The sequence below is a fragment of the Alnus glutinosa genome, chromosome 7, assembly GCF_958979055.1.
Source record: "Alnus glutinosa chromosome 7, dhAlnGlut1.1, whole genome shotgun sequence".
NCBI lineage: Eukaryota > Viridiplantae > Streptophyta > Magnoliopsida > Fagales > Betulaceae > Alnus > Alnus glutinosa.
In genome coordinates, this window is record NC_084892.1 from 25,461,658 (window position 1) to 25,481,769 (window position 20,112).

Below are 20,112 nucleotides of genomic sequence, written 5' to 3' on the forward strand. Positions count from 1 at the left end.
CTGATGCACGAAGTAGGGCAGCATATGAATTCTTCAGTGATGTAGTTACGTTTGACACGACATACTTGACCAATAGATATGACATGCCATTTGCTCCTTTTGTAGGAGTGAATTATCATTGTCAGTCTATACTTTTAGGAGCAGGACTAATATCAAGTGAAGATACATACACATTTGTGTGGTTGTTTAAATCTTGGTTGGGGTGCATGAACGGCCGAGCCCCAAAAGCAATTATTACTGATCAGGATAGGGCTATGAAAAATGCTCTAGCAATAATTTTCCCTGAAACTTGACATAGATATCGTCTATGGCACATTATGAAAAAATTTCCTGAAAAGTTTGGAGCACATGCTAATTTCGATGGCATTAAGAGTGCCCTAGATACTTGTTTGTATGATTCCCAAACTTGTGAAGAATATGAGACAAATTGGAAAAATCTACTCGAGAGTTATGATCTTCACGATAATGCATGGCTACATGGGTTATATAGTGAGAAGACATTTTGGGTGCCGACATACATGAAAGATACATTTTGGGCGGGAATGAGTACGACGCAGCGAAGTGAAAGTATGAATTCGTTTTTTGATCGTTACGTGCACTGACAGACCACTTTAAAAGAATTTGTTGATCAATTTGATAGTGCTTTAAGAAGAATGGTCGAGAATAAGAAAAAATGCTGATTTTGATTATTTTAATCGCATGATCCCATGTTTAAGCCATTTATCTTTTGAGAAGCAGTTTCAAGATGTTTACACAAATGCAAAGTTCAAAGAAATTCATGAGCAGTTTGGGAAAGTTATGTACTGTAATAATAAGGTTCTTAGAAGTGAAGGTGCGATATCTACCTATGAAGTTATTGAATATGTTGTTGTTTTTGGAAACCAGATAGAAAAAACATTTGTTGTTTACTTCAATGAAGATGAATTGGAAGTGAAGTGCACCTGTGCATTGTTTGAATTAAGATGCATCTTGTACAGGCATTCTATTTCTGTGTTAATGACAAAGAATGTGAAAACGTTGCTATCAAGATATATTCTTGACAGATGGATGAAGGATATAAAGCGAGAATACTCTATGCTTAAGAGTAGTTATGATGATTTTGATGATAACCCTAATGCCCAAATATATGACAAGCTGAGACAGAATTTGAAGGAGTGTTATCGCTCACATCAGAAAACGTGGAACGTTGCATGGATTTGATGAATGGTGTTGATAAGTTAAGGGAGAAGTATAGTGCCTTAAAGCATGCGCCAAGTCCCTCTTCCCATCACATTTCAGTTGTCGCATCGTATAGCTGTAATGAAGTCTGTCAAAGTAATATTAAGGTGCTTAGCCCTATTAAGGTTAAGCGTAAAGGAAAGCCACCGCCAAAGAGAAAAGTGCCCGTAATAGAAAAAGTGGCCAAGAAAGTGCCTATCGTAGAACAAACAGCTAAGAAGGCCCAAGCATCAAGGAAGCCACTGGGTGACAATGCGAAATAGAAAAGACGAAAAAATCAGATTGATACATTTTTTCCCCCTAATACTTAAAAACATGTGCACTGCCCCAAATATAGATTTCTATTGCATTTCATTCAAAACACAATCAAACAACCATTTTTTATTTTTATTTTATTTTTTAATTATAGACCTCTAAAGCAACAAAAAATCAAGACACTGCATGTCAAAGTGCATTGTCGTGCGGTCATATGATTCATACTTAGATGATTATTTAATATTTAATGTACTTAATTGTATTTATTTGATAGAAGTGGTTGAATTGAAATGTGATTTATGAGTTTTATAATTATTTGTTATTTCATGTATTTATGTATGATTCCATCGCTTAGCATCGACAATGGCTCAACCCTTGGATGGTCACCATGAAACTGTTCTTTTTCAGGTATAGTTTACATGTATTTTTTTAGTTCTTTGTGTAGGCTTTCCATTTATGTGGTTTCTTATGTGTGCATTAGGCTCCTTTGTCGATTGATCTAATAAATGAGTTATCCATATTGGTAAGCCAACAAAAATATGAAGATGCTTTCACTACAACCATACATAGAGGTAATATGTCAATTTTGAGTTGGCTATGCTATAAGGTGAAGTTTTCTATATTGTATTATGTTGGTTATTGAAATTCATTTATTGGAGTTGATATTTTCAGGCTAATCTGCAGTGGGTCTTGACTATAGATCATTTCCCTTTGAGCCAAGTAGTGTTGCTCCACTTGTTGTGGCAATTAACCTATTGTATAAATATCAACTCAGCCCAAAAATTTGTTTGGATGACAGATGTTGCTAATGCCATAATTCCAACTGACCCATCAATTGTAGTGTATGTACGGCCCACTATAATGAAGTACATGCCATACTCAACAATCCACGTAACTTGCCCATAATTATTGGTGCAAAGCTCGAAAGTTCCCGTCTTTTGATGCAGGTCATTACTTCCACGTTGGGAAATCATGTATGATTTTTATGGAACAATGTAATAGTTGATTTTGTTGACATTTAGGTTCCATTGTTACGGATCTCTCTTTTTGGATCTCTTTGTTATGGAACAATGTAATAGTTTGATTTTTTGGACATTTAGGTTCCATTGTTATGGATCTCTCTTTTAGGATCTCTTTGTTATGGAACAATCTAATAGTTGATTTTGTGGACATTTAGGTTCCATTGTTATGGAACCAAGCTATGTCATGGATATTTACTTTTTGGATCCCTTTGTTATGATACAATGTAATAATTGATTTTGTGGACATTTAGGTCCCTTTGTGTTTTTGCTTCATTGTTGGTTTCTAACTTGCATGATTTCTTAGGAAACGGGTTGCATTACCGGTTAAGTTTTTCAGCTCTTGCTTGGTCTCCTTTACTTTGAAAGACATGCCATTGTATCAATATTTCCTCCTCCTGAAAGCTTGATAATTTTTGCAAATATAGAAGTTTCAGTTGTAGATATAGAATTTTTACAGATTTAGAAGTTTGGTGGAATCATCATGTGTATCGAGCACTTTCTCCATATTACATGTATCAAATTTTTTAGGAAAACTAGAGGAGGTTGGATGTCCTGAGGAGCGTTTACCAGCAAAGGTTACATTAAAGAAGCTAACAATGTAATGTAGGCATATTTTTTACAATATAATGTTATAGTTTGGCTCTCTAGAAATTATGGACGTACAACAACAATAACAGATTGTGACGAAACATTCTGTTATGGTTTGATAAATGAAATGCTGTGCAGGTTGTTTGTATAAATATGAGGGATTAAGGTTATGCTAGCAGAATGTAATAATAAATTGTGATGAAACATTATGTTAAATGGTCAATAAACTACAAGAGTGTACTTATAGATTGTAAGAATTCTAGCCTTGATGTATAATAATGTTCATCTGACTTGTGGTGGAATATTAAGGCATTTGGAATGAGAGCACACCATTGGCAGCTTTGATTGAACATTTAACAGATTTGTTTACCCCACAACAAATTATGTGTATGTGATGAAGGAAGCCAGGAAGGTCCTTCAAGCTCTATAATAACAAAATAGTCCATGAAAAAAATTCCAATAGATATACAACCGCAATAAACAATATCATAATTTCATATATCAAATAAGTTGTTCAAAGCACACCATTACATTTTTGCAATCCATAATACAGCCATACATGATCAGACTTCAAACATTACAAACTCAAACCATTTCAAAAGCATCACAGCTCCAAAAGCTAATACAACACAAAGTATGACACATAAAAAACATAACGACCGGAGGCATGACAACAAGAATGTTTTATGTCTTTGTCATTCTTCTTCCTCTTCAAATATCTTGAAGATTTGGCTTCCTGGACGTTTACCACATCCCTTGCCCCTAATCCACCAATCGGGTGCTGTATACGTCCACTTTGCAAGAAGTTTAGAGATACATAAATCATGCGGAACTTCAAAATATATATTTACCAATGAGTATGAAAGTCTAATTTCCTGAGAACCAAACAGATTGTCACTAAATTATGATCTTACTACCACTAATTAAGATCTTTGAATCGACACACCCAAAATCACACCAAAAAAAAAAAAATCAAAGCAAACCAATGGTACCCATATTGTTAAGTAAAAGTAGAAAAAGCAAAAAGAAAATCAAGCAATCTCTAGAGATACCCACTAACCCACTAACACATTATCTAGAGACTAGAGACTAGAGAAACGCACACACCATCTGCCAAGTGGGACACGTGGTTGCCTCTAAACCACACCACCCACTTCACCCACGTTCACTTTTACACGAACATTCTTCTTTAGACAACACTGTCCAACACAAACCTTTCAGACAAGCCATTACCTTCACTCGCAAGCTGCACATAACACCCACAATCTCAAAAGCTTAATCTAGCCCAGACAAATCCCATAAAAATGCACTGAGAGAGAGAGAGAGAGAGAGAGAGAGAGAGAGAGAGTAAAAACAGAGCGCCGGTGAAGGATGGCCCGGTGGAGGGTGGCCGACCGCCGAGAGAGAACCAACGCCGCCAGTTAAACGACGAGAGGGACGGGGATGACCGGAGGCGACGAGCGAAAGGGAGAGAGATAGAGAGGGGGGCGGCGGTTTCGGTGGGGGGAGGAAATTTGAGAGAGAGAGAGAGAGAGAGAGAGAGAGAGAGAGAGAGAGAGGGGCGGTGGATTGGGGGGAGGAAAAAAATTTGGGGAACTTTGAGCGAGAGGGAGGGAGAGAGAGAGTGAGAGTGAAAGAGAGAGAGGGGCGACGATTTGGGGGGGAAGAAAATTTGGGGGAACGTATAGTGTTTTCTTTTAAAAAAAAAAAAAAAAAAAAAAAAAAAAAAAAAAAAAATTACTTGCCACGTCAGCAAGATGGCTATCAAAGTTGTGCTTTTGGGTGGAAGAGACGCGTTTCTCTCGGTTGAATCCATGGCCTCGTGCCGCATCAACTCTACGCTTCGGTGCCCGTCCGGTGCGCCGCGTTTTTCGTCCACATGTCGCCCTCACGACCCGCGTGCTCCTCTCCTATTTATTAACACGACTCTCTCCTCTTCGCCGCCCAATCTCAAAAGGGTAATATATTCAATATTCTCATTCTCACTAAGAATTTCGATTCTCTCAAAACCCCTAGTCGTTACTCACCGTAACAAACACATGTCTCTTGTTGCTGCAGATCTCGTGCTCCAGTGCTCCGCGCCGTAGCTCTGTTGCTGTGAGGGCTCAAATGGCCACTGAGAAGAAATCGATCTCACAGGACAGAATGCTGGTCAGTTCGCGCTTTTGCTGTTTGCTCTGTTTGGTTACTTAGAGAATATGTTAGAAAGGATAAATTTTGAAGTACTGAATGGTATCTTTTGAAAATGCTGCCGAACAATGTGCTAGCTTCTAAAATTAGTTATTATTTATTTGGAAAATGTCTCAACATTATTTGACTTTGGCTGTATTAGTATTAGTAGCTAAGTAAACCAATTTTTTGTATGGACTGTCAGGTCTTTGTGCCTCCGCATCCATTGATCAAGCATTGGGTTTCAGTTCTAAGGAATGAACAAACTCCTTGTCCCATATTCAGTAAGTTATAGTTCAAATTTGTGTGTGTTTGTGTTTGTAAAGACTGATTGATGATTTTTCTGCTGAATAATTAGGATGTTGATTTTGATTTCCATAGTAAAGTTTATGTTTTTACAGATACTTTTGGGAGGTTATGTGTTATATTGCTTTATGTGATTGTGGTTGCACATAATATTTACTTCTTCAGTTGAAGCCAATGAAGTGATTTTTGTGTGGAAATGAAGTAGTTGTTGCAAATGTAGTTCAGATTTGTTGTTATCATGCCTATTGTGTTCTTAAATAATATAGGACATTCTTATTTATAAATTTTTCATCTTGCAGATCTTAGTAGTATGTTGGCTGCAATTCAATAAATTAGTGAAGGAATTTTTTTTTTAATAAATAATTCAGTCTTATTAGAAAGCGCAAAGGGGCGCAACCCAAGTATACATGGAGAATACAAGAGAGACACCCAATTAGAAAGTGAAAGATCTTTAGTTAACGGTTATCTACTTTGTAGATCCTTCAAAGTACTAGGTTTTTACATTCTTCACATGCCTAAGCCCAATCGTATAATTCTTACTGCTGCAAAATTACTGAATACTGATACCCATACGTTATATTCAACAGTTAACATTGTTTTTTTATGTCCATTGGTGCCTTTGGAACTGCCAAACTGTTTTAGTCATTTAGCTATTGAGACACACAAAGGTTCCTGTCCTGCATGATGAGTCTAATCCAAATGCTTGTCCACTTATACATATAGGCCAACTAGCAGCTAATGGTAGACACTAATATAAATGGCATAGGACCAAGAACTTGGAGTTCCATCATTAGGACGCAATCTTATTGTTGGTCATAGACATTATTACCCTTAACAGGACATAAATAACATTCCTTTATTTTCAATATTTTTTTTAATTTTTTATTATCTTACTTTTTTGTCCTCTTGTCTCTGCACATAATTCTGAGTCGTGTTTGGCATTTTAAACTTCAAATATTGTAGGGAATGCAATGGCTGAGTTGGGGAGGCTACTTATGTATGAAGCTTCGAGGGATTGGTTGGTTAGTAGTTGCATTTGCACATGCAAATTGTCAATAATGAACATTCTAATGTTTTATCTTTTCCTTTTTCCTTTCTAAATATTTTGTGATACCAATTTAAATTTTAATAAGCAATGCAGCTATTTTGGCTCTATTTTGTGATGCAAATAAATTTAAGTGATGGCATTTTTTTTTGTGAATGAAAAAGTAATGCGTAATGCTTTCCTGCTAACTGGGTTGTCCACTATGCTTTTTGAGTTTTTTGTCCGATTGAATATTTTTACTACATTCACTATTCTTGTATTTTACTCTCTCTCTCTCTCTCTCTCTCTCTCTCTCTCTCTCTCTCTCTCTCTCTCTCTCCCTGCAGAAACTCATAAGACTTCAAAAAAAATTATATTTTGTCACCGAGTATTAAATTAGACTAAGCTATCTGTAGTGCACAAGTTGATTTTTTTTGGGGTAAAAAATATGATGTTTTTCTATACTAATGCAAATTTCTATGCCTCTTGCACCTGGATTTTCACTATATGCCAATTTGGATTCTTTGTTCGTTTTTAGCTAAAACCATTGTTTGTTTGAGTTTCCCTTTGAGTTGACTGTGGAACATATAGCAATATTTGTTTAGCACTGGTGATATTCTTTATGTTTGTATTTTTGTTTTTTTTTTAGAGTGTTTGCACTGATATTTTTATTTTACATTTCTATGGTTTTGTCGCTATTAGCCTACTGTTACGGGGGAGATTCAGTCACCAATGGGTGTCGCCTCAGTTGAGTTCATAGATCCGAGGGAGCCTATGGCGGTGAGTGTATGGTAGCAATTTCACTTATGTATTTGTTCATGTGTCTTACGGTGTTATTGTTACTCTCTTGGAGTGATTATAAGTTGTTCTATGGAATCGATTATAAGCCTGACATTTATTATTTTTGTTCACAATTTTTTCCAAGACATGGTTCCTAGGCCTGGCTGTAAATAGTTTTTTAAGATTGTTGCTCGTTATCTATATTATTCCTTTACTTACTGCAGGTAGTTCCAATTCTAAGAGCTGGTCTAGCTCTTGCAGAACACGCATCTTCAATCTTGCCAGCAACAAAAACATACCATCTGGGTGAGTAAAGGTTCATGCCTGGAGTCAAAGTAGAGTGGGAAGTTGGGGCGAGGGTTTTTTGAAATTTTGTTAAGCTTACTGTTTTTCAAATAGTCCCCTGATAACCATGATAGCTGGTTCCTTTACTCGCTTAGTTTAACCACATTTGATGTTAACTTTTATCTATCAATTATTCTTTAAGAGTGGAGTTCATGTCTCTCCAGGTTTTCAATGTGATTGACTGTTTTGGTGGTTTTCTTTCTGTTTTGCAAATAAAGGGATACGTAGAGACGAAGAGACACTTCAGCCAACAGTATATCTGAACAAGTACGAATTCCCTGTCATGGAAATGAGGAATATTTTTTCTTTTATGCCTTTGAATGCTTAAACAAGAGTCAAGAGGAACTTTTCATCTTGATTCTGTTTGAGTTATATTTGAGTGCCATTAATCACTCTTTTGAACTTCCATTCTTGTTTATTATTTTGCATTTGTTTCACATATATTCTTTTTATTTCTTTCTTAGTCATTTCTGCTTTGGCATACTTTTCTACCTTATTTCATATTCGAGTTATATTAGAATGTATTCTGGCATTGAAGCGACTTTTCTTACACTCCTTGTAATCTAGGTTACCTGACAAATTTCCTGAAGGGTCTCGAGTATTTGTAGTCGATCCAATGCTGGCAACAGGTATAGTATTAATGTCTGGAGCTCCTGGTATCATGTTCAGCATATTTTAATTCGAAAATTTTTGAGTTCATTTTTCTCTCATCTCATAAAATGATTCTTGATGTTGTTTAATCCAATGGTATATCTAGTTCTTCCGTTATTTTGCAATCTGTTGGAGGCTTAACCATAGGTTCTGGCTTGTGTTGTTTCCAGTCGAACTTTATTGATCAACCTTTTCTAATCCTCTATGATGTTTGTTACTACTGACTCCTACTCTCATGGTTAATAGCATCACTAACTCAAATTGGTACATTTGTGCGGCATTGTGTTTTTATACTAAAAATTCTATCTGAGCTGAAAGTGAGCTTGAGTTTTCTTTTCTTTGTTTTCTCGATAATCAATATCAGGTGGCACGATAGTGGCAGCTGTCAACCTCTTAAAGGAGCGTGGAATTGAAAACAATCAAATTTTAGTGGTAAATAATTTAGACATTCTCCATGTTTATGTTGCCATAAAGTCAACCCAATCTAATTGACACTAAAGCTTAGTTGAGTTTCCTCACATGTTACTGTTGAAGTTGTGCATATCTAATTAGCAAAGATCTCTGTTCTAAATGGGGGTGAATTCAGGCAATGATGCAATTATGTAGTAGAGGCGCTAGTTTATTCCAATTTTTTTGTTAAATGAAGAAAGAGTCTTGTAGGCAGAGCTGTGCTGGTGGTCTTGCCTACGTTCTTATGGACTCAGTTATTTGCTTTATATGAATTCTCATAATAGACAAAGCTCACAATACAGCCACCTACCCACCCATCCATCCACACACTCACACTCACACAGTTGTTTTTGCTGCACTCATTGGTTAGTGCATTACTAAAGAAACTGGTGCGTTGCAGATATCTGCTGTGGCCGCCCCTCCAGCTCTTCAAAAGCTCAGTGAGAAGTTCCCTGGGTAATAATATGATCAAATCAGATTTCACAACTAGAAATGAAATGAGCATTCCTTCTAAGTTTTCTGGCTTTGTTATTTTCCAGGCTTCATGTCTACACAGGAATAATTGATCCCACAGTTAATGACAAAGGGTACGGACCTTCCTTTTTAATTAGCTCTCGCCATCGGTAGTTAGCCTAGGCATATATGGATATGGATTTGGTTTAGTTGCTGAAAAAAAACTACAACACATCTTCAGTAATTTCTTAAATGGTCCAGATTTAATTCCAAATTTTTCATTTGGACTGTTCAAAAAATTACAAGAGATGTGCTGTAATTTTTTTTTTCACAGCACCCAAATCTGATATGGATTTGTGAGTAATATGTTCCTTTTGGTCTTGTATTCGATTGGGCTTTTCCAGGTTCATAATTCCTGGACTTGGGGATGCTGGAGACCGCAGCTTTGGTACATGAATTCACCCAAAGTTCATCCCCCCAGTTCTCAGTTGTCACCTCCTGCAATTTTGACATGTTCAACCATTCATCAATCACTAAAGCGTGCGGAGTTTTTCTGGTAAGGCAACGGACTTGCTTTACAAACTTAATTATTATGCAAATTACTGACCCCCTAAGGAAAAATATAGTAATCTCTCTGGATTTTGTATAAGAAGCCTGTATTCTGCCAGGTATTCTTAGTTATTAGCTTGGGGGTTCTAATGCTTACAAGCATGTGTTTGGGAAAAATGATTTATATATGCCAACTTATTTCAAAACTGCCCGTAGCTGTTCGGTAGACTCGTTTATTTTGGATTTTGCTCTATTTTATCAATTCCGACAATTGCAATTAAAGGCAAGAGATTAAAAAGCATAACCAGATTTCTATTGAAATAGAGGAATATTATTTCATGGTCTAGATTTTGTTTTTGGAAAAGTTCACATACCCCTTCAAATTACCACTCAATTGGCAAATGTTTCTCCCAAACTTTTAATTGAGACAATGTCCTTTCGTAGTTACCAAAAAATTGTCATTGTTTCCAAAAAGAGAACAAAAAATAAAAATGATTTTATAATTTTTTTTTTTCAATAAAACAAAAATACTCCTATAAATTCCAAAAATTAAAAAATTAAAAAAATACGATTTTCTTGTAAAAAAAATTTTAATTTTCATTTTAAAAAAGACTAAACTTTTTTATTTAAGAAAAAATGAAAATTTTGTTTTTATATAGATTTTTTTTTTTTTTTTTTTTTTTTTTTTTTTTTTTTTTAAAATTAAAATTTTAAAAAAAACCAAAACTTTTAATTTTAAAATTTGTCCACCCTTGGTTATTTTTGTATCATACTTTTATTTTATTTTTTAGTTTTAGTTTCTCTTTTTTTGATTTTTTTTTTTATATTTTATTAAGGGTATTTTAGTTATTGGGAAGAACATTAACAATTTTTGATAGTTTAGGAGGGCGTTGTCCAAATTATAAGTTTGGGAGGGGAGAGACATTGTCAATTGGGTGGTAGTTTGAGGGGTATGTAGTTTTTACCTTTGCTTTATTGCAATTTTTTTTTTAGATGAGTAAGAACATGTACAAACAAACATTACAATTACAAAAACAAAAAAATACCAACACCAAAAAGAAAATCCAATATTGATAGCGATTCATTCACAACTCTAGAAGGTAGAGAAGACAATTGGAAATGCTGCCAATGAAGTTGGTTGTAGCAGCTCATGGTCGACGTTGTGGGTATTAACAGAGAGAACTCATTTGAACTTGACTTTTGTGAGAGACTAAGAGGTAATTGTATAGTGGTAAATGATGTCTCATTTACGGCGTTGAGGCATAGAATCACCAAGATTAGATGCTTTTGAGGTCTAGATTTGGATCTATAATTTATGGTGGACAAAAATGGCTCTACAAAGGAGAGCTAGAGGTTATGTGGTGGAGGATATTTGCTGTAGGAGAACAAAAGGAGTGGTGGCGCATGAAGCCGGTGGATAATTGTGCAGCAGGTGACGATGGAGGAGGCGCCTATGGGTGGTGGAGATTGGGTTTTGTGGTAGATCTATTAGAACTTCTAATGACCCAAATAAAAGACTAGAAAAACTGAAGGAGAAGAAGGAAAAAAAAGAAAAAGAAAAAAAAAAAAGGGAATTAACATAGAAGAGACGCTGAAGAGGAAAATAAGAGGGTTGTGTTGGGGAGGGGAGGGGAGGGAACGGAAGAAACTCTTCCCTCCTCCCAGATGTGAGAGGTGACCGGGGGGAGGTTTTGCTAAGAGATTTTACAAGAGATCGAGAGAGAAAAGTAATGGTAACATATTTAGTATTTGAAAATATATACATTATTAGAAATGTGAAAAAAAATCTCTGGGAATGACTAGTGATGCATGACATATTATAATTGGTTCTCTGGCCTCAACGACGGAGCTAGACAAATATCTTAACTGTTGAATTAAAATCTTGTTTATTAAGAGGTTTTAAGCAAATATGTTAACTGCTTACCTAATTAATTAGTTGATTCAGAATAGGATATGATCCATGTCAAGTGAAATAGAGATGATTTATGTCAATATTTTGTTAGGTTGCATTTAATGGTACTCATAGTGTCACGCCATTTAAATTGACATGTTAATATATAACCAATATGATAACGTATACACTATTAAATTAGTTAAATTTAATTTGAATCATAAAAATAAATACTAAAATCAAATGGTGAGGATCTCATCCACGTAATATGCTTTTAAATTTATTATTGGATTAAAATTTAATAGTGATCTATCACAAATTCAATGATAATTTTGAATGTCACATTAATTTTGGAATGACACGAGATACATTGGAGACATTTAGCATTACTCCAAGTGAAAATATTCTCTTGCTCATTTTCAAAGTGTAGAGCATTTAGAACCTGTATGAGATTGTGTTGAGAAATAGAGTTAAAAGCTTCATTTTCAAGCTTTTCTCAAAAGTGTGTTTTTTGCATTTTCCGAGAAAAAAAGTCAAAGAAGTACTTTTTGAGTTTTTTTATTAAACAATTTCATTTTTTATTGCACAGCTTTCTAAAAGTATTTTTTAAACTCCATTTAACACAACCTCAAACATGGCCTTAGAGCATTTGTAATGAGCTCCTCAAAGTTTCCTCAAATTTTGGGGAAAAAGTGCTCTTTTGTTATTTTGGAGATACACTTTTTAAAGGCATCAAATATCAAACTCTCTAAATATTCTCTACTTCAAATAAATATTATTTTTTATTAGTTTTAAAACAACCACTGTCAGCTACTTTTAACTCTCACATGAAACCAAAATTTATTAGAAATCTCATGCTCATACAACTCCAACGCCCATCTAGCTTGTGAATGAACCAAAACCTCATCTGATTCTTAGTCACTGGATTTGTCATGAATGGTGAGAAGAATTCCATCACGAGGAACAAATTCATCTGTCGTTACTTGCTCCACTCGGACTTCAACAGTCGGGATTTGGCTAAGAGGAATCCTGTCCCTAGTTCTCCTTGATTTCTTCCGTGATGTAAGACACAACGACAACACAGAGGATAATTATGATAAATAACCCGACTGCAATTCCAATTACTTCCCAGACCTTTGGATCAAGAATGACAGTTTTCTTTGACAATTTCGCTTTAAGACTTGTGGCCATTTTTCCAGATGTCCAGCTGCCTACAGAATTTAACAAAGAGATATGAACAATACCAGAATCTCATATCAATATTGACATTCGTCCACCATTTATATGATCCAATTAACATCTTCAAGCCCTTTACTCTTATTGGGCAACCATCCACAGGGCGATTAAAAGCTAGTAATTTTTGTGGTCATTGGTAGAAGTTTTAAGCATCTTCACTATTCTATACAAAAACTAGCAATAACTAGAAGAGAACATGTCACAACCACAAAAACCAAATAAGAAAGACAGCGGGCCATGAAGCGTAAACAACAAAATAAGAACCTGAACAGAAGCATTTCAATGAAACAAATACTTAGATCATAGAATACAATGCAAACAGAAGATATGATAAAGATTAGACCACTTCTGACATCACATAACTATTTCACCAACATAAAAACCGAAACTTTTCAGGGGATACAATCACAAATAGAAAAACAAAAATGACGCATTAAAAGTAACAACTACAGAGAGAATGAGAAGCAGCCCAAGTTGTTTTATGTTTCTGAAAACATTTCATCCTCTTACCTTTCTATGATGGGATCTCCAAAGGCAACTTTCAAACTCCAGATCTCTGAAACCACTTCGCCATACTTTATTCTCAGACAAAGAAACAAAACCCACAATCTCACATCTCTGGCCAAAGAAACCCAATAAAATACAATCAAGTAGACCCCATGTAGTAAAACCCAGATCAACCCAGTTCACAGAAAAACCAGCTTTATAGCTCAAATGAATTTATTTCCTATCTGGGTTTTCTCTGCGGATGCAAAATGCAGGTCTGAATCTAAGCTAGGATGGAGCTTTCTGACACCAGCCTTGAAGCTTCTTAAAAACCAGAATACCAGCCTTGAAGCTTCTTAAAAACCCGAATACGAGAATGACAAGAAAGGTCCTCTGCTGCTTGTTGCAGAGAGTACAGGTACATGGATTTCTAAGCAGTGGGGATATAATAAACCCAACCTTCCAAACACAAAACTAGCAAATAAAACACTGCAAATCTCAGAAACCCACAAGCCAAATGTAACCAATAGCACAAATTGCAAAATTTCACAAACCCAAAATCCTAAAACCAATATAAGACACGCCAACCAACATATCAAATACAACCCACATCAAAACAAAATCAAAAGAACCAATCTTGCACATCAAAACAAAAGCAAAAGAACTAAACTTGAGATTTGGGTACGGCAGAGAACTCACGTAGAAGAAAAGGGGCCAAAAGAGATGGTTCTCGTGGAGAAGCTGGAACAAGAGCTTGCCAAGAAACCAGGCTATGCAAGCCTCTTCGATTTGCTCTGAACAAATCCTATGAGACCTATAAACCCACAAACCAAAATCAAAATCTGATATCAAAATCAAAACACATAAATAAACCAAATCAAATATGAGATTCAGAATCAAAACCCACAAAACAAATCAAACCAAAATCATAAACCGAATCAAACCTGAGATTCATATAAGCTTGCAAGAGGGAAGGAGCTCAACCTTTTCTTGGCTTCAGGAGATCGAGAACGCGGGAAGGCTGAATAAGGAAATAGAAAATATGAAGAGACGAGCGAAGCTTGGCTCCGCAGACCAAACGAGCAGATCTGACAATCACCAAATTTACTGTAGCACTGAGGAGCTTGCTGCGGAGGTGATTTTGAGGAAACTCAGCATAATTTGGTGAAAAAGCTTATTTGAAGAGCTTACTACGAATGCTCTTAGACTGCAGATTTTGTAGATATCATTTTATTATTGTGCTTCACCGCGGAAGAAAAAGAAAATGTTGGAAGGAATAACTTCATCATGTCCTAATGCAAAATCAGTATAGAATGACAGGAACAGTGTAATAGTAACTATATTAACGAGTAAACGACTCGGCAACAACAGATTTTCTTAAACAATTTTAATTACATGAGACATATATAGGACTATAAATACATGAACGAGAAATGCTAGGGGTACTTAAAGTTTTACCAAGAGAACCTTACAAACTGATGTGGCAGTTTGACGTGGCATTTCTTTAATTTAAAAACTCATTTAAACCTCCTACGTCATTCCTCTCTTCTTTTTTTTAAAAAAATAAAAAATAAAAAATAATTAGCTGCCTTTGTTCTTTCTCGGTTTCTCCAACGTACACAGCTCTCTCTGTGCTTTTCATCTTCCTACTTCATCTTCCTGAAAAATCTGTTCATCTTCCTACTTCATCTTCATGTTTATCTTCATGTTCATCTTCCATAAACTAACATGCTACAGGTCAGTCTCTCTCCCTCTCCAAAAGATTTAGAAAAAAAAAAAAAAAAATTGTTTCTTCTATCCCTGGTCTTCTCTCTCCAAAAAAAACTGCTTCTTCTCTCCAAAAGATTTAGAAAAAAAATCTTGCTTGTAGTTGGCGTTTGATTTGAGGATCAGTTTGTTTTGTCCTCTGTTGTCTGCAGACTTGTATTTTGTTTGTTTTGAGGCACAGCTTGTGCTGTCCTTTGTTGTCTGCAGACTTGATTTTTTGTTGCTTGTTTCTGTGTTGGTTCCTGTTGCTGTTTGTAGTAGTGGGCTGGTGGCTGTTGTTTATTCTCTTGTTGAGAATTTTAGTTCCAGTTTTTTCATGAATGTTGTAAATTGCTGAGTTTGGTTTTATAAAAGTTTTAATTCATCCAAAAAAAAAAAAAAAAAAAAAGTTGAGAATTGTTTGCAGTACATGCAAGAAACAGTCGTCTTTGATATGTGATAATAATAGCATCATCTGCTATTGGCCTCTCTGTTTTTTTTTTTTTCTAAATCTTTTGGAGAGGGAGAGAGATTGACCCATAGCATGTTAGTTTATGGAAGATGAACATGAAGATGAACATGAAGATAAACATGAAGATGAAGCAGGAAGATGAAAAGCACAGAGAGAGCTGCGTGCGTTGGAGAAACGGAGAAAGAACAAATGCAGATAATTATTATTATTTTTTTTTAAAAGAAAAAAAAGAAGAGAGGAATGACGTGAGAGGTTTAAATGAGTTTTTCAATTAAAGAAATGCCACATCAGACTGCCACATCAGTTTGTAAGGTTCTCTTAGTAAAACTTTAAGTACCCTTAGCATTTCTCTAAATAAATACAGTACTACAAAATTCAGTGCTTACCCTGATAAAAATGAAAAATAAGAGGGAACCTTTTTTTTTTTTAGTACAAAAAAAATAAGAGGGACGACTTTCTGCGTAAACGATATTAACATCAACATGCCCTGATATTTGTGATATTATAGCATGCACTAAGTTTCCTGACATTAAATAACTTTAAGACAAGCCAAATAGAGATCACAACAGCTCAGAAAAATGAAAGAAATTAAAGGAGAAATATATGAAAGAGAAAGAGTGGAAACAGAGAGAAGCATAAAGAGGTGGATGAGCTATATTTTTACTATATTGAAGTATTTGAAGCAATATTACATAGGTCTCTATTTATTGAGAGACGATGAGTAGTGAACAAGAAACCCTAGACTAAACCTTAGAGAATATAAGTAAAGAAATAACCCTAAATAATATAATAGATTCTTAACATCCCCCTCAAACTCAAAGTGCATGTAAGCTCGAGCTTGGAAAAAGAAATTAAGAGAAATGATATTGTAAGATTGCTATAGGCGACGATGGCAACTATCAGATGAGCCTGAGGAGGCTGATGGCTGTTGGAGTTGGGCCTCTTTGAACTTGTTGGGCTCAATTGATAGGCCCCAAATGTATGGCTGACCTAGTCAGCCTGTTCGGCTTAATTAGCTAGGTTGAAGGATTGGGCCGTGTTTGGCCTATTTTGGTCGGATTGCACAGTTGGGCCAAGGAACTGGGTCTAACCCGACGGAATGGGTTGACAGGCTAGCCTATTTGGCAAAGCTTTCTGGATTGGTTCGATAATGAGCTGGGCTGGCTTGTTCTGCTGAGCCGGGGTGAAAAGTTGGACCGACTAGCCTAATCGGCTGAGCTAGCCGAAACTTGGGTGGTACCTTGAAACCATCTTGAACCGGTTAAAGATTGACCGAAAACCCCATGAACCAAGTTGGACCAGACTGAAAAAAGGCCTGAACTGGATGGAACCAAACTGAAAGGGGCTTGAACTGATTTGAATCGGATTGAAACGAGCATGAACCAGACTGAAAAGGCTTTGAACCAGTTTGAAAACTACTGAACCGGTGGTAAATCGGCCTTGGAAGCTATAAAATGAAGCTGAAACCCACTGAATCGGGTCTTTGGAGGCCTAAACCTGTTTGAACCGGCATGGAAGAGATTTGCACCGTGGTGAATTGTCTATGAAGACATTGAGCCGATGGGGAAATCATTAGAAACACGATGAACCGGCCAAGAAAAGGACTTGATTGGGCTGAACCGGTCCAGTTTGACCCAGATGAGGCGCGTGGGAGCGTGTGACTGACACATTGAGAACACCTCTGGCGCATGTCAGCGTGTGCCAACGCATGGAGGGGCATAGAAGCTTTGGCAGTAGATTCGGGCGGCACGTACAGTACTAGAATGGGCTGAAATTGCACAGATCCACTGATCTGGGGCCGAAAAACCACTTTTGCTGATTGTTTGGCTGAAAAGAGTCACGGTGGTGGTGCATGCGTGAAGCGTGTAGAGTTACTATTGATGGCGTGTGGCAGCACGTGTAGTGTCCGGTGGAGATGGGTCTTCCACAGATTGACATATTTGTACCTTGCAAGCTTGATTCTAGAATTATTTTTTTAAGATTGAGCTGCAATGAAGGCATGGAAGAGACTGATTGCGTAGGTGGAGCTGTGGAGAGCGTGGTGGCTTGTGAACAACTGGAATTGGGAGATCACCAAAGAGAACGACAGAATACGTCAAAGACGTATTATTGAAGGCCACAAAAAAAACGACTTTAATAGCGTGTTAAATGTATCGGATAAATATATAAAAGAGAAAAAAGAGCGCAAAAACATTCCAACTTTTTTACACTTTTTACATCACATCAATAATTTTTTATTACTATTCAAATAAAAAAACTCACTACAAAACAAAATTTTTTCACTTTTCTATAAAACATTCTCAAATTCTATATCACATCAATCATTTATTACTACTATTCAAATAAAACATCCATTTCCCACAACTTACCAAACAGATCCGTAACATAAGTCTCAATTTATTGAGAGATAATGAGTAGTGAGAAAAAAAAAAAAAAAAAAAAAAATCATAGACTAAACCCTAGAAAATATAAAGAATGAAATAATCCTAAAATAATATAATATAATATATTTTAATATAAATAGAGAGAGAGAGAGAGAGAGAACAAAAGCAACCGAGATAAGTTGATCTTAATGTCAAAGTGAACCACCACCGGCACAACCCCCGGCCCTCCTCCTCCTCCACCACCACCACACCTGCTGCACCGTCAACCCCACAACCGTTGGAATGTTCTACATCTACACGTACATCTCGTCCTCCAACACTGCCTCCATCTCCACGAGATCGTCTTCAACCTTAAAGTGACAGGATAGTTGTATATGTCCTGCACAGAGTAAACCCAAAAACCCAATAGCAAAATTACGGGACGCTATGGCACCAAAAGTCCAGGTTTCTTCTTCCATCTTTCTTAGTACCCACAACACGCAAATAAGGTGTTCCTGGCTTTCCTTTTATAGTTCAGATTAAACGAAATCATGTCCGCTTAAAACCAAATTTCAGACAAGTTTTCTAGACAGTTTTTGTTTTGTGGGAGTTTTTTTAGAAGAAAAAAAAAATCATGTTGTGGATTGGTGGCACCTTGTGTGGTTTTCCCGGCTATAATGGTGATGTTAACTGCATTTATTGCCGAAATAGGCTGGAGTTTTCAGTAGTACATGCAAGTTTAAGTTAACTACTTTGTTTGACAGCTGGATAGATTAGTTAGGAAGGAAGTTAGATTGGTTATATAAGCTATACTAACACGTGATGTAAAGTTTGATAGTTTGTTTAGTCGATCTGCTTACATACTTGTATAAATATACAATTCTTAATTTGTAACATTATAACACACAATAATGAAATCATTCATTCACAACATTAATTTCATACTCTCTTTCTCTATAATTTCTGCTTCTTGATATAAAAGTTTATGGGCCTTACTCACTCTCAAAAGACGTCATCATAGCTTATAAGTGTCCAAGTGAAAAAAATCTTAGCGATGTGAAGCACTTTAACATACCCTCTCACATGTGGCAACTAATGGTCAAACGCATGGACAACAACAAGAGGAAAATACCCATCATTGCAAGATAGCTATGGCTCTGATACCATGTAAAAGTCCATGTGCTTTACTCATTCTCAAAAGATGCCTTGAGAGAATAGATGACACAATGATTTATAAAGTGTCCAAGTGAAAAAAATCTTAACGATGTGGGACATTTTAACACTTGATTCTTGCACATTGCAATTCTTTTCCAAGTAAGTGAATCCCATAATTCCTTTCTCTTAAGCTATCAATTTTTTTGTTTGAAATCCGAACACACCATAATTATAGTACATCTCAATTCAATACTTTCACATGCATTGGATCGTAGCAAAAAAATAAATAAATAAATAAATTGAAGATTAGCTTGTATAGTCTTAATTTTTATTAGATGTCAATTTTTGCCTTGCATTGAGGGGCGGAACTGCCTTCAGCTTGGGGAACAAAAGTCATTCCAAAATTTTTAAAAACTTATCCTAAAGATCTTCATTTTTTAGTTTCGTCTCCCTTATTTCAAATCATGGTTCAGCCCCTCTTAGTTGCATATATATATATATATATATATATATATATATATATATATATATATATATCAAATCTCTACCATCAAGAGCGGAGCCAAGTTTTAAACTTTGAGGGGTCAAATTGAGAAAAAAAAAACTTTTGGGGGCCAAAACTAAGAAAGAAAAAAGGGGGTAAAATTTTATTTTATTTTTATTTTTAGAATTTTTTTTGGGGGAAACCCTTTGACTTGGGGGGGGGGCCCGAGCCAAAGAGTAGCTCTGCCCTTGTCTACTATGTTATCTTTGTCTCTGTCTATCTTGTATTCAAACTTTTAAATCTACTATTTTGAATCAAACTTTATGCGGCATTGGTTATCCTTATCCAATTGCTTAGGAAAAAAAAAAAAGATCCATATCCCATTAACTTTGGAATTCAATCTTCAGGTAACATACCCATCATCTCTATAGTGACAATTATGTAGGTCAGAACTCAACTCAAACCAACT

At 35.9% G+C, this 20,112-nt stretch overlaps 2 protein-coding genes across 7 annotated transcripts; one reads left to right on the top strand and one right to left on the bottom strand.

Moving 5' to 3' along the window:
* Positions 1-4,810: 4,810 nt before the first annotated feature.
* On the top strand, positions 4,811-10,018 carry LOC133873943 (uracil phosphoribosyltransferase). Of its 2 annotated transcripts, XM_062311749.1 has the most exons (12): positions 4,811-5,041; positions 5,142-5,234; positions 5,458-5,536; positions 6,522-6,580; positions 7,285-7,362; positions 7,587-7,668; positions 7,926-7,974; positions 8,275-8,336; positions 8,723-8,790; positions 9,209-9,264; positions 9,348-9,395; positions 9,666-10,018. In XM_062311749.1, the coding sequence occupies exons 1-12, from the start codon at positions 4,841-4,843 to the stop codon at positions 9,715-9,717; spliced, it is 927 nt and encodes a 308-aa protein (XP_062167733.1). In that variant the 5' UTR covers positions 4,811-4,840; the 3' UTR covers positions 9,718-10,018. The 2 variants fall into 2 exon arrangements, 1 of the variants encoding a protein (XP_062167733.1); XR_009901187.1 differs by lacking the exon at positions 8,723-8,790.
* A 2,433-nt stretch (positions 10,019-12,451) lies between these two features.
* Positions 12,452-14,841, bottom strand: LOC133872437 (uncharacterized). 5 transcript variants are annotated; one of them, XR_009901028.1, is made up of 4 exons: positions 14,408-14,841; positions 14,123-14,237; positions 13,448-13,555; positions 12,452-12,912 (listed from the first exon to the last, which is right to left on the bottom strand). XR_009901028.1 is itself a non-coding variant. In XM_062309944.1 (4 exons), exons 1-4 carry the CDS (start codon positions 14,376-14,378, stop codon positions 12,876-12,878), a joined length of 228 nt encoding a protein of 75 aa, XP_062165928.1. In that variant the 5' UTR covers positions 14,379-14,841; the 3' UTR covers positions 12,452-12,875. The 5 variants fall into 5 exon arrangements, 2 of the variants coding, with proteins under 2 accessions (XP_062165928.1, XP_062165927.1); XR_009901026.1 differs by having other exon boundaries at positions 13,448-13,897; XM_062309944.1 differs by having other exon boundaries at positions 13,448-13,512; positions 14,368-14,841.
* Between the last annotated feature and the right edge of the window lie 5,271 nt (positions 14,842-20,112).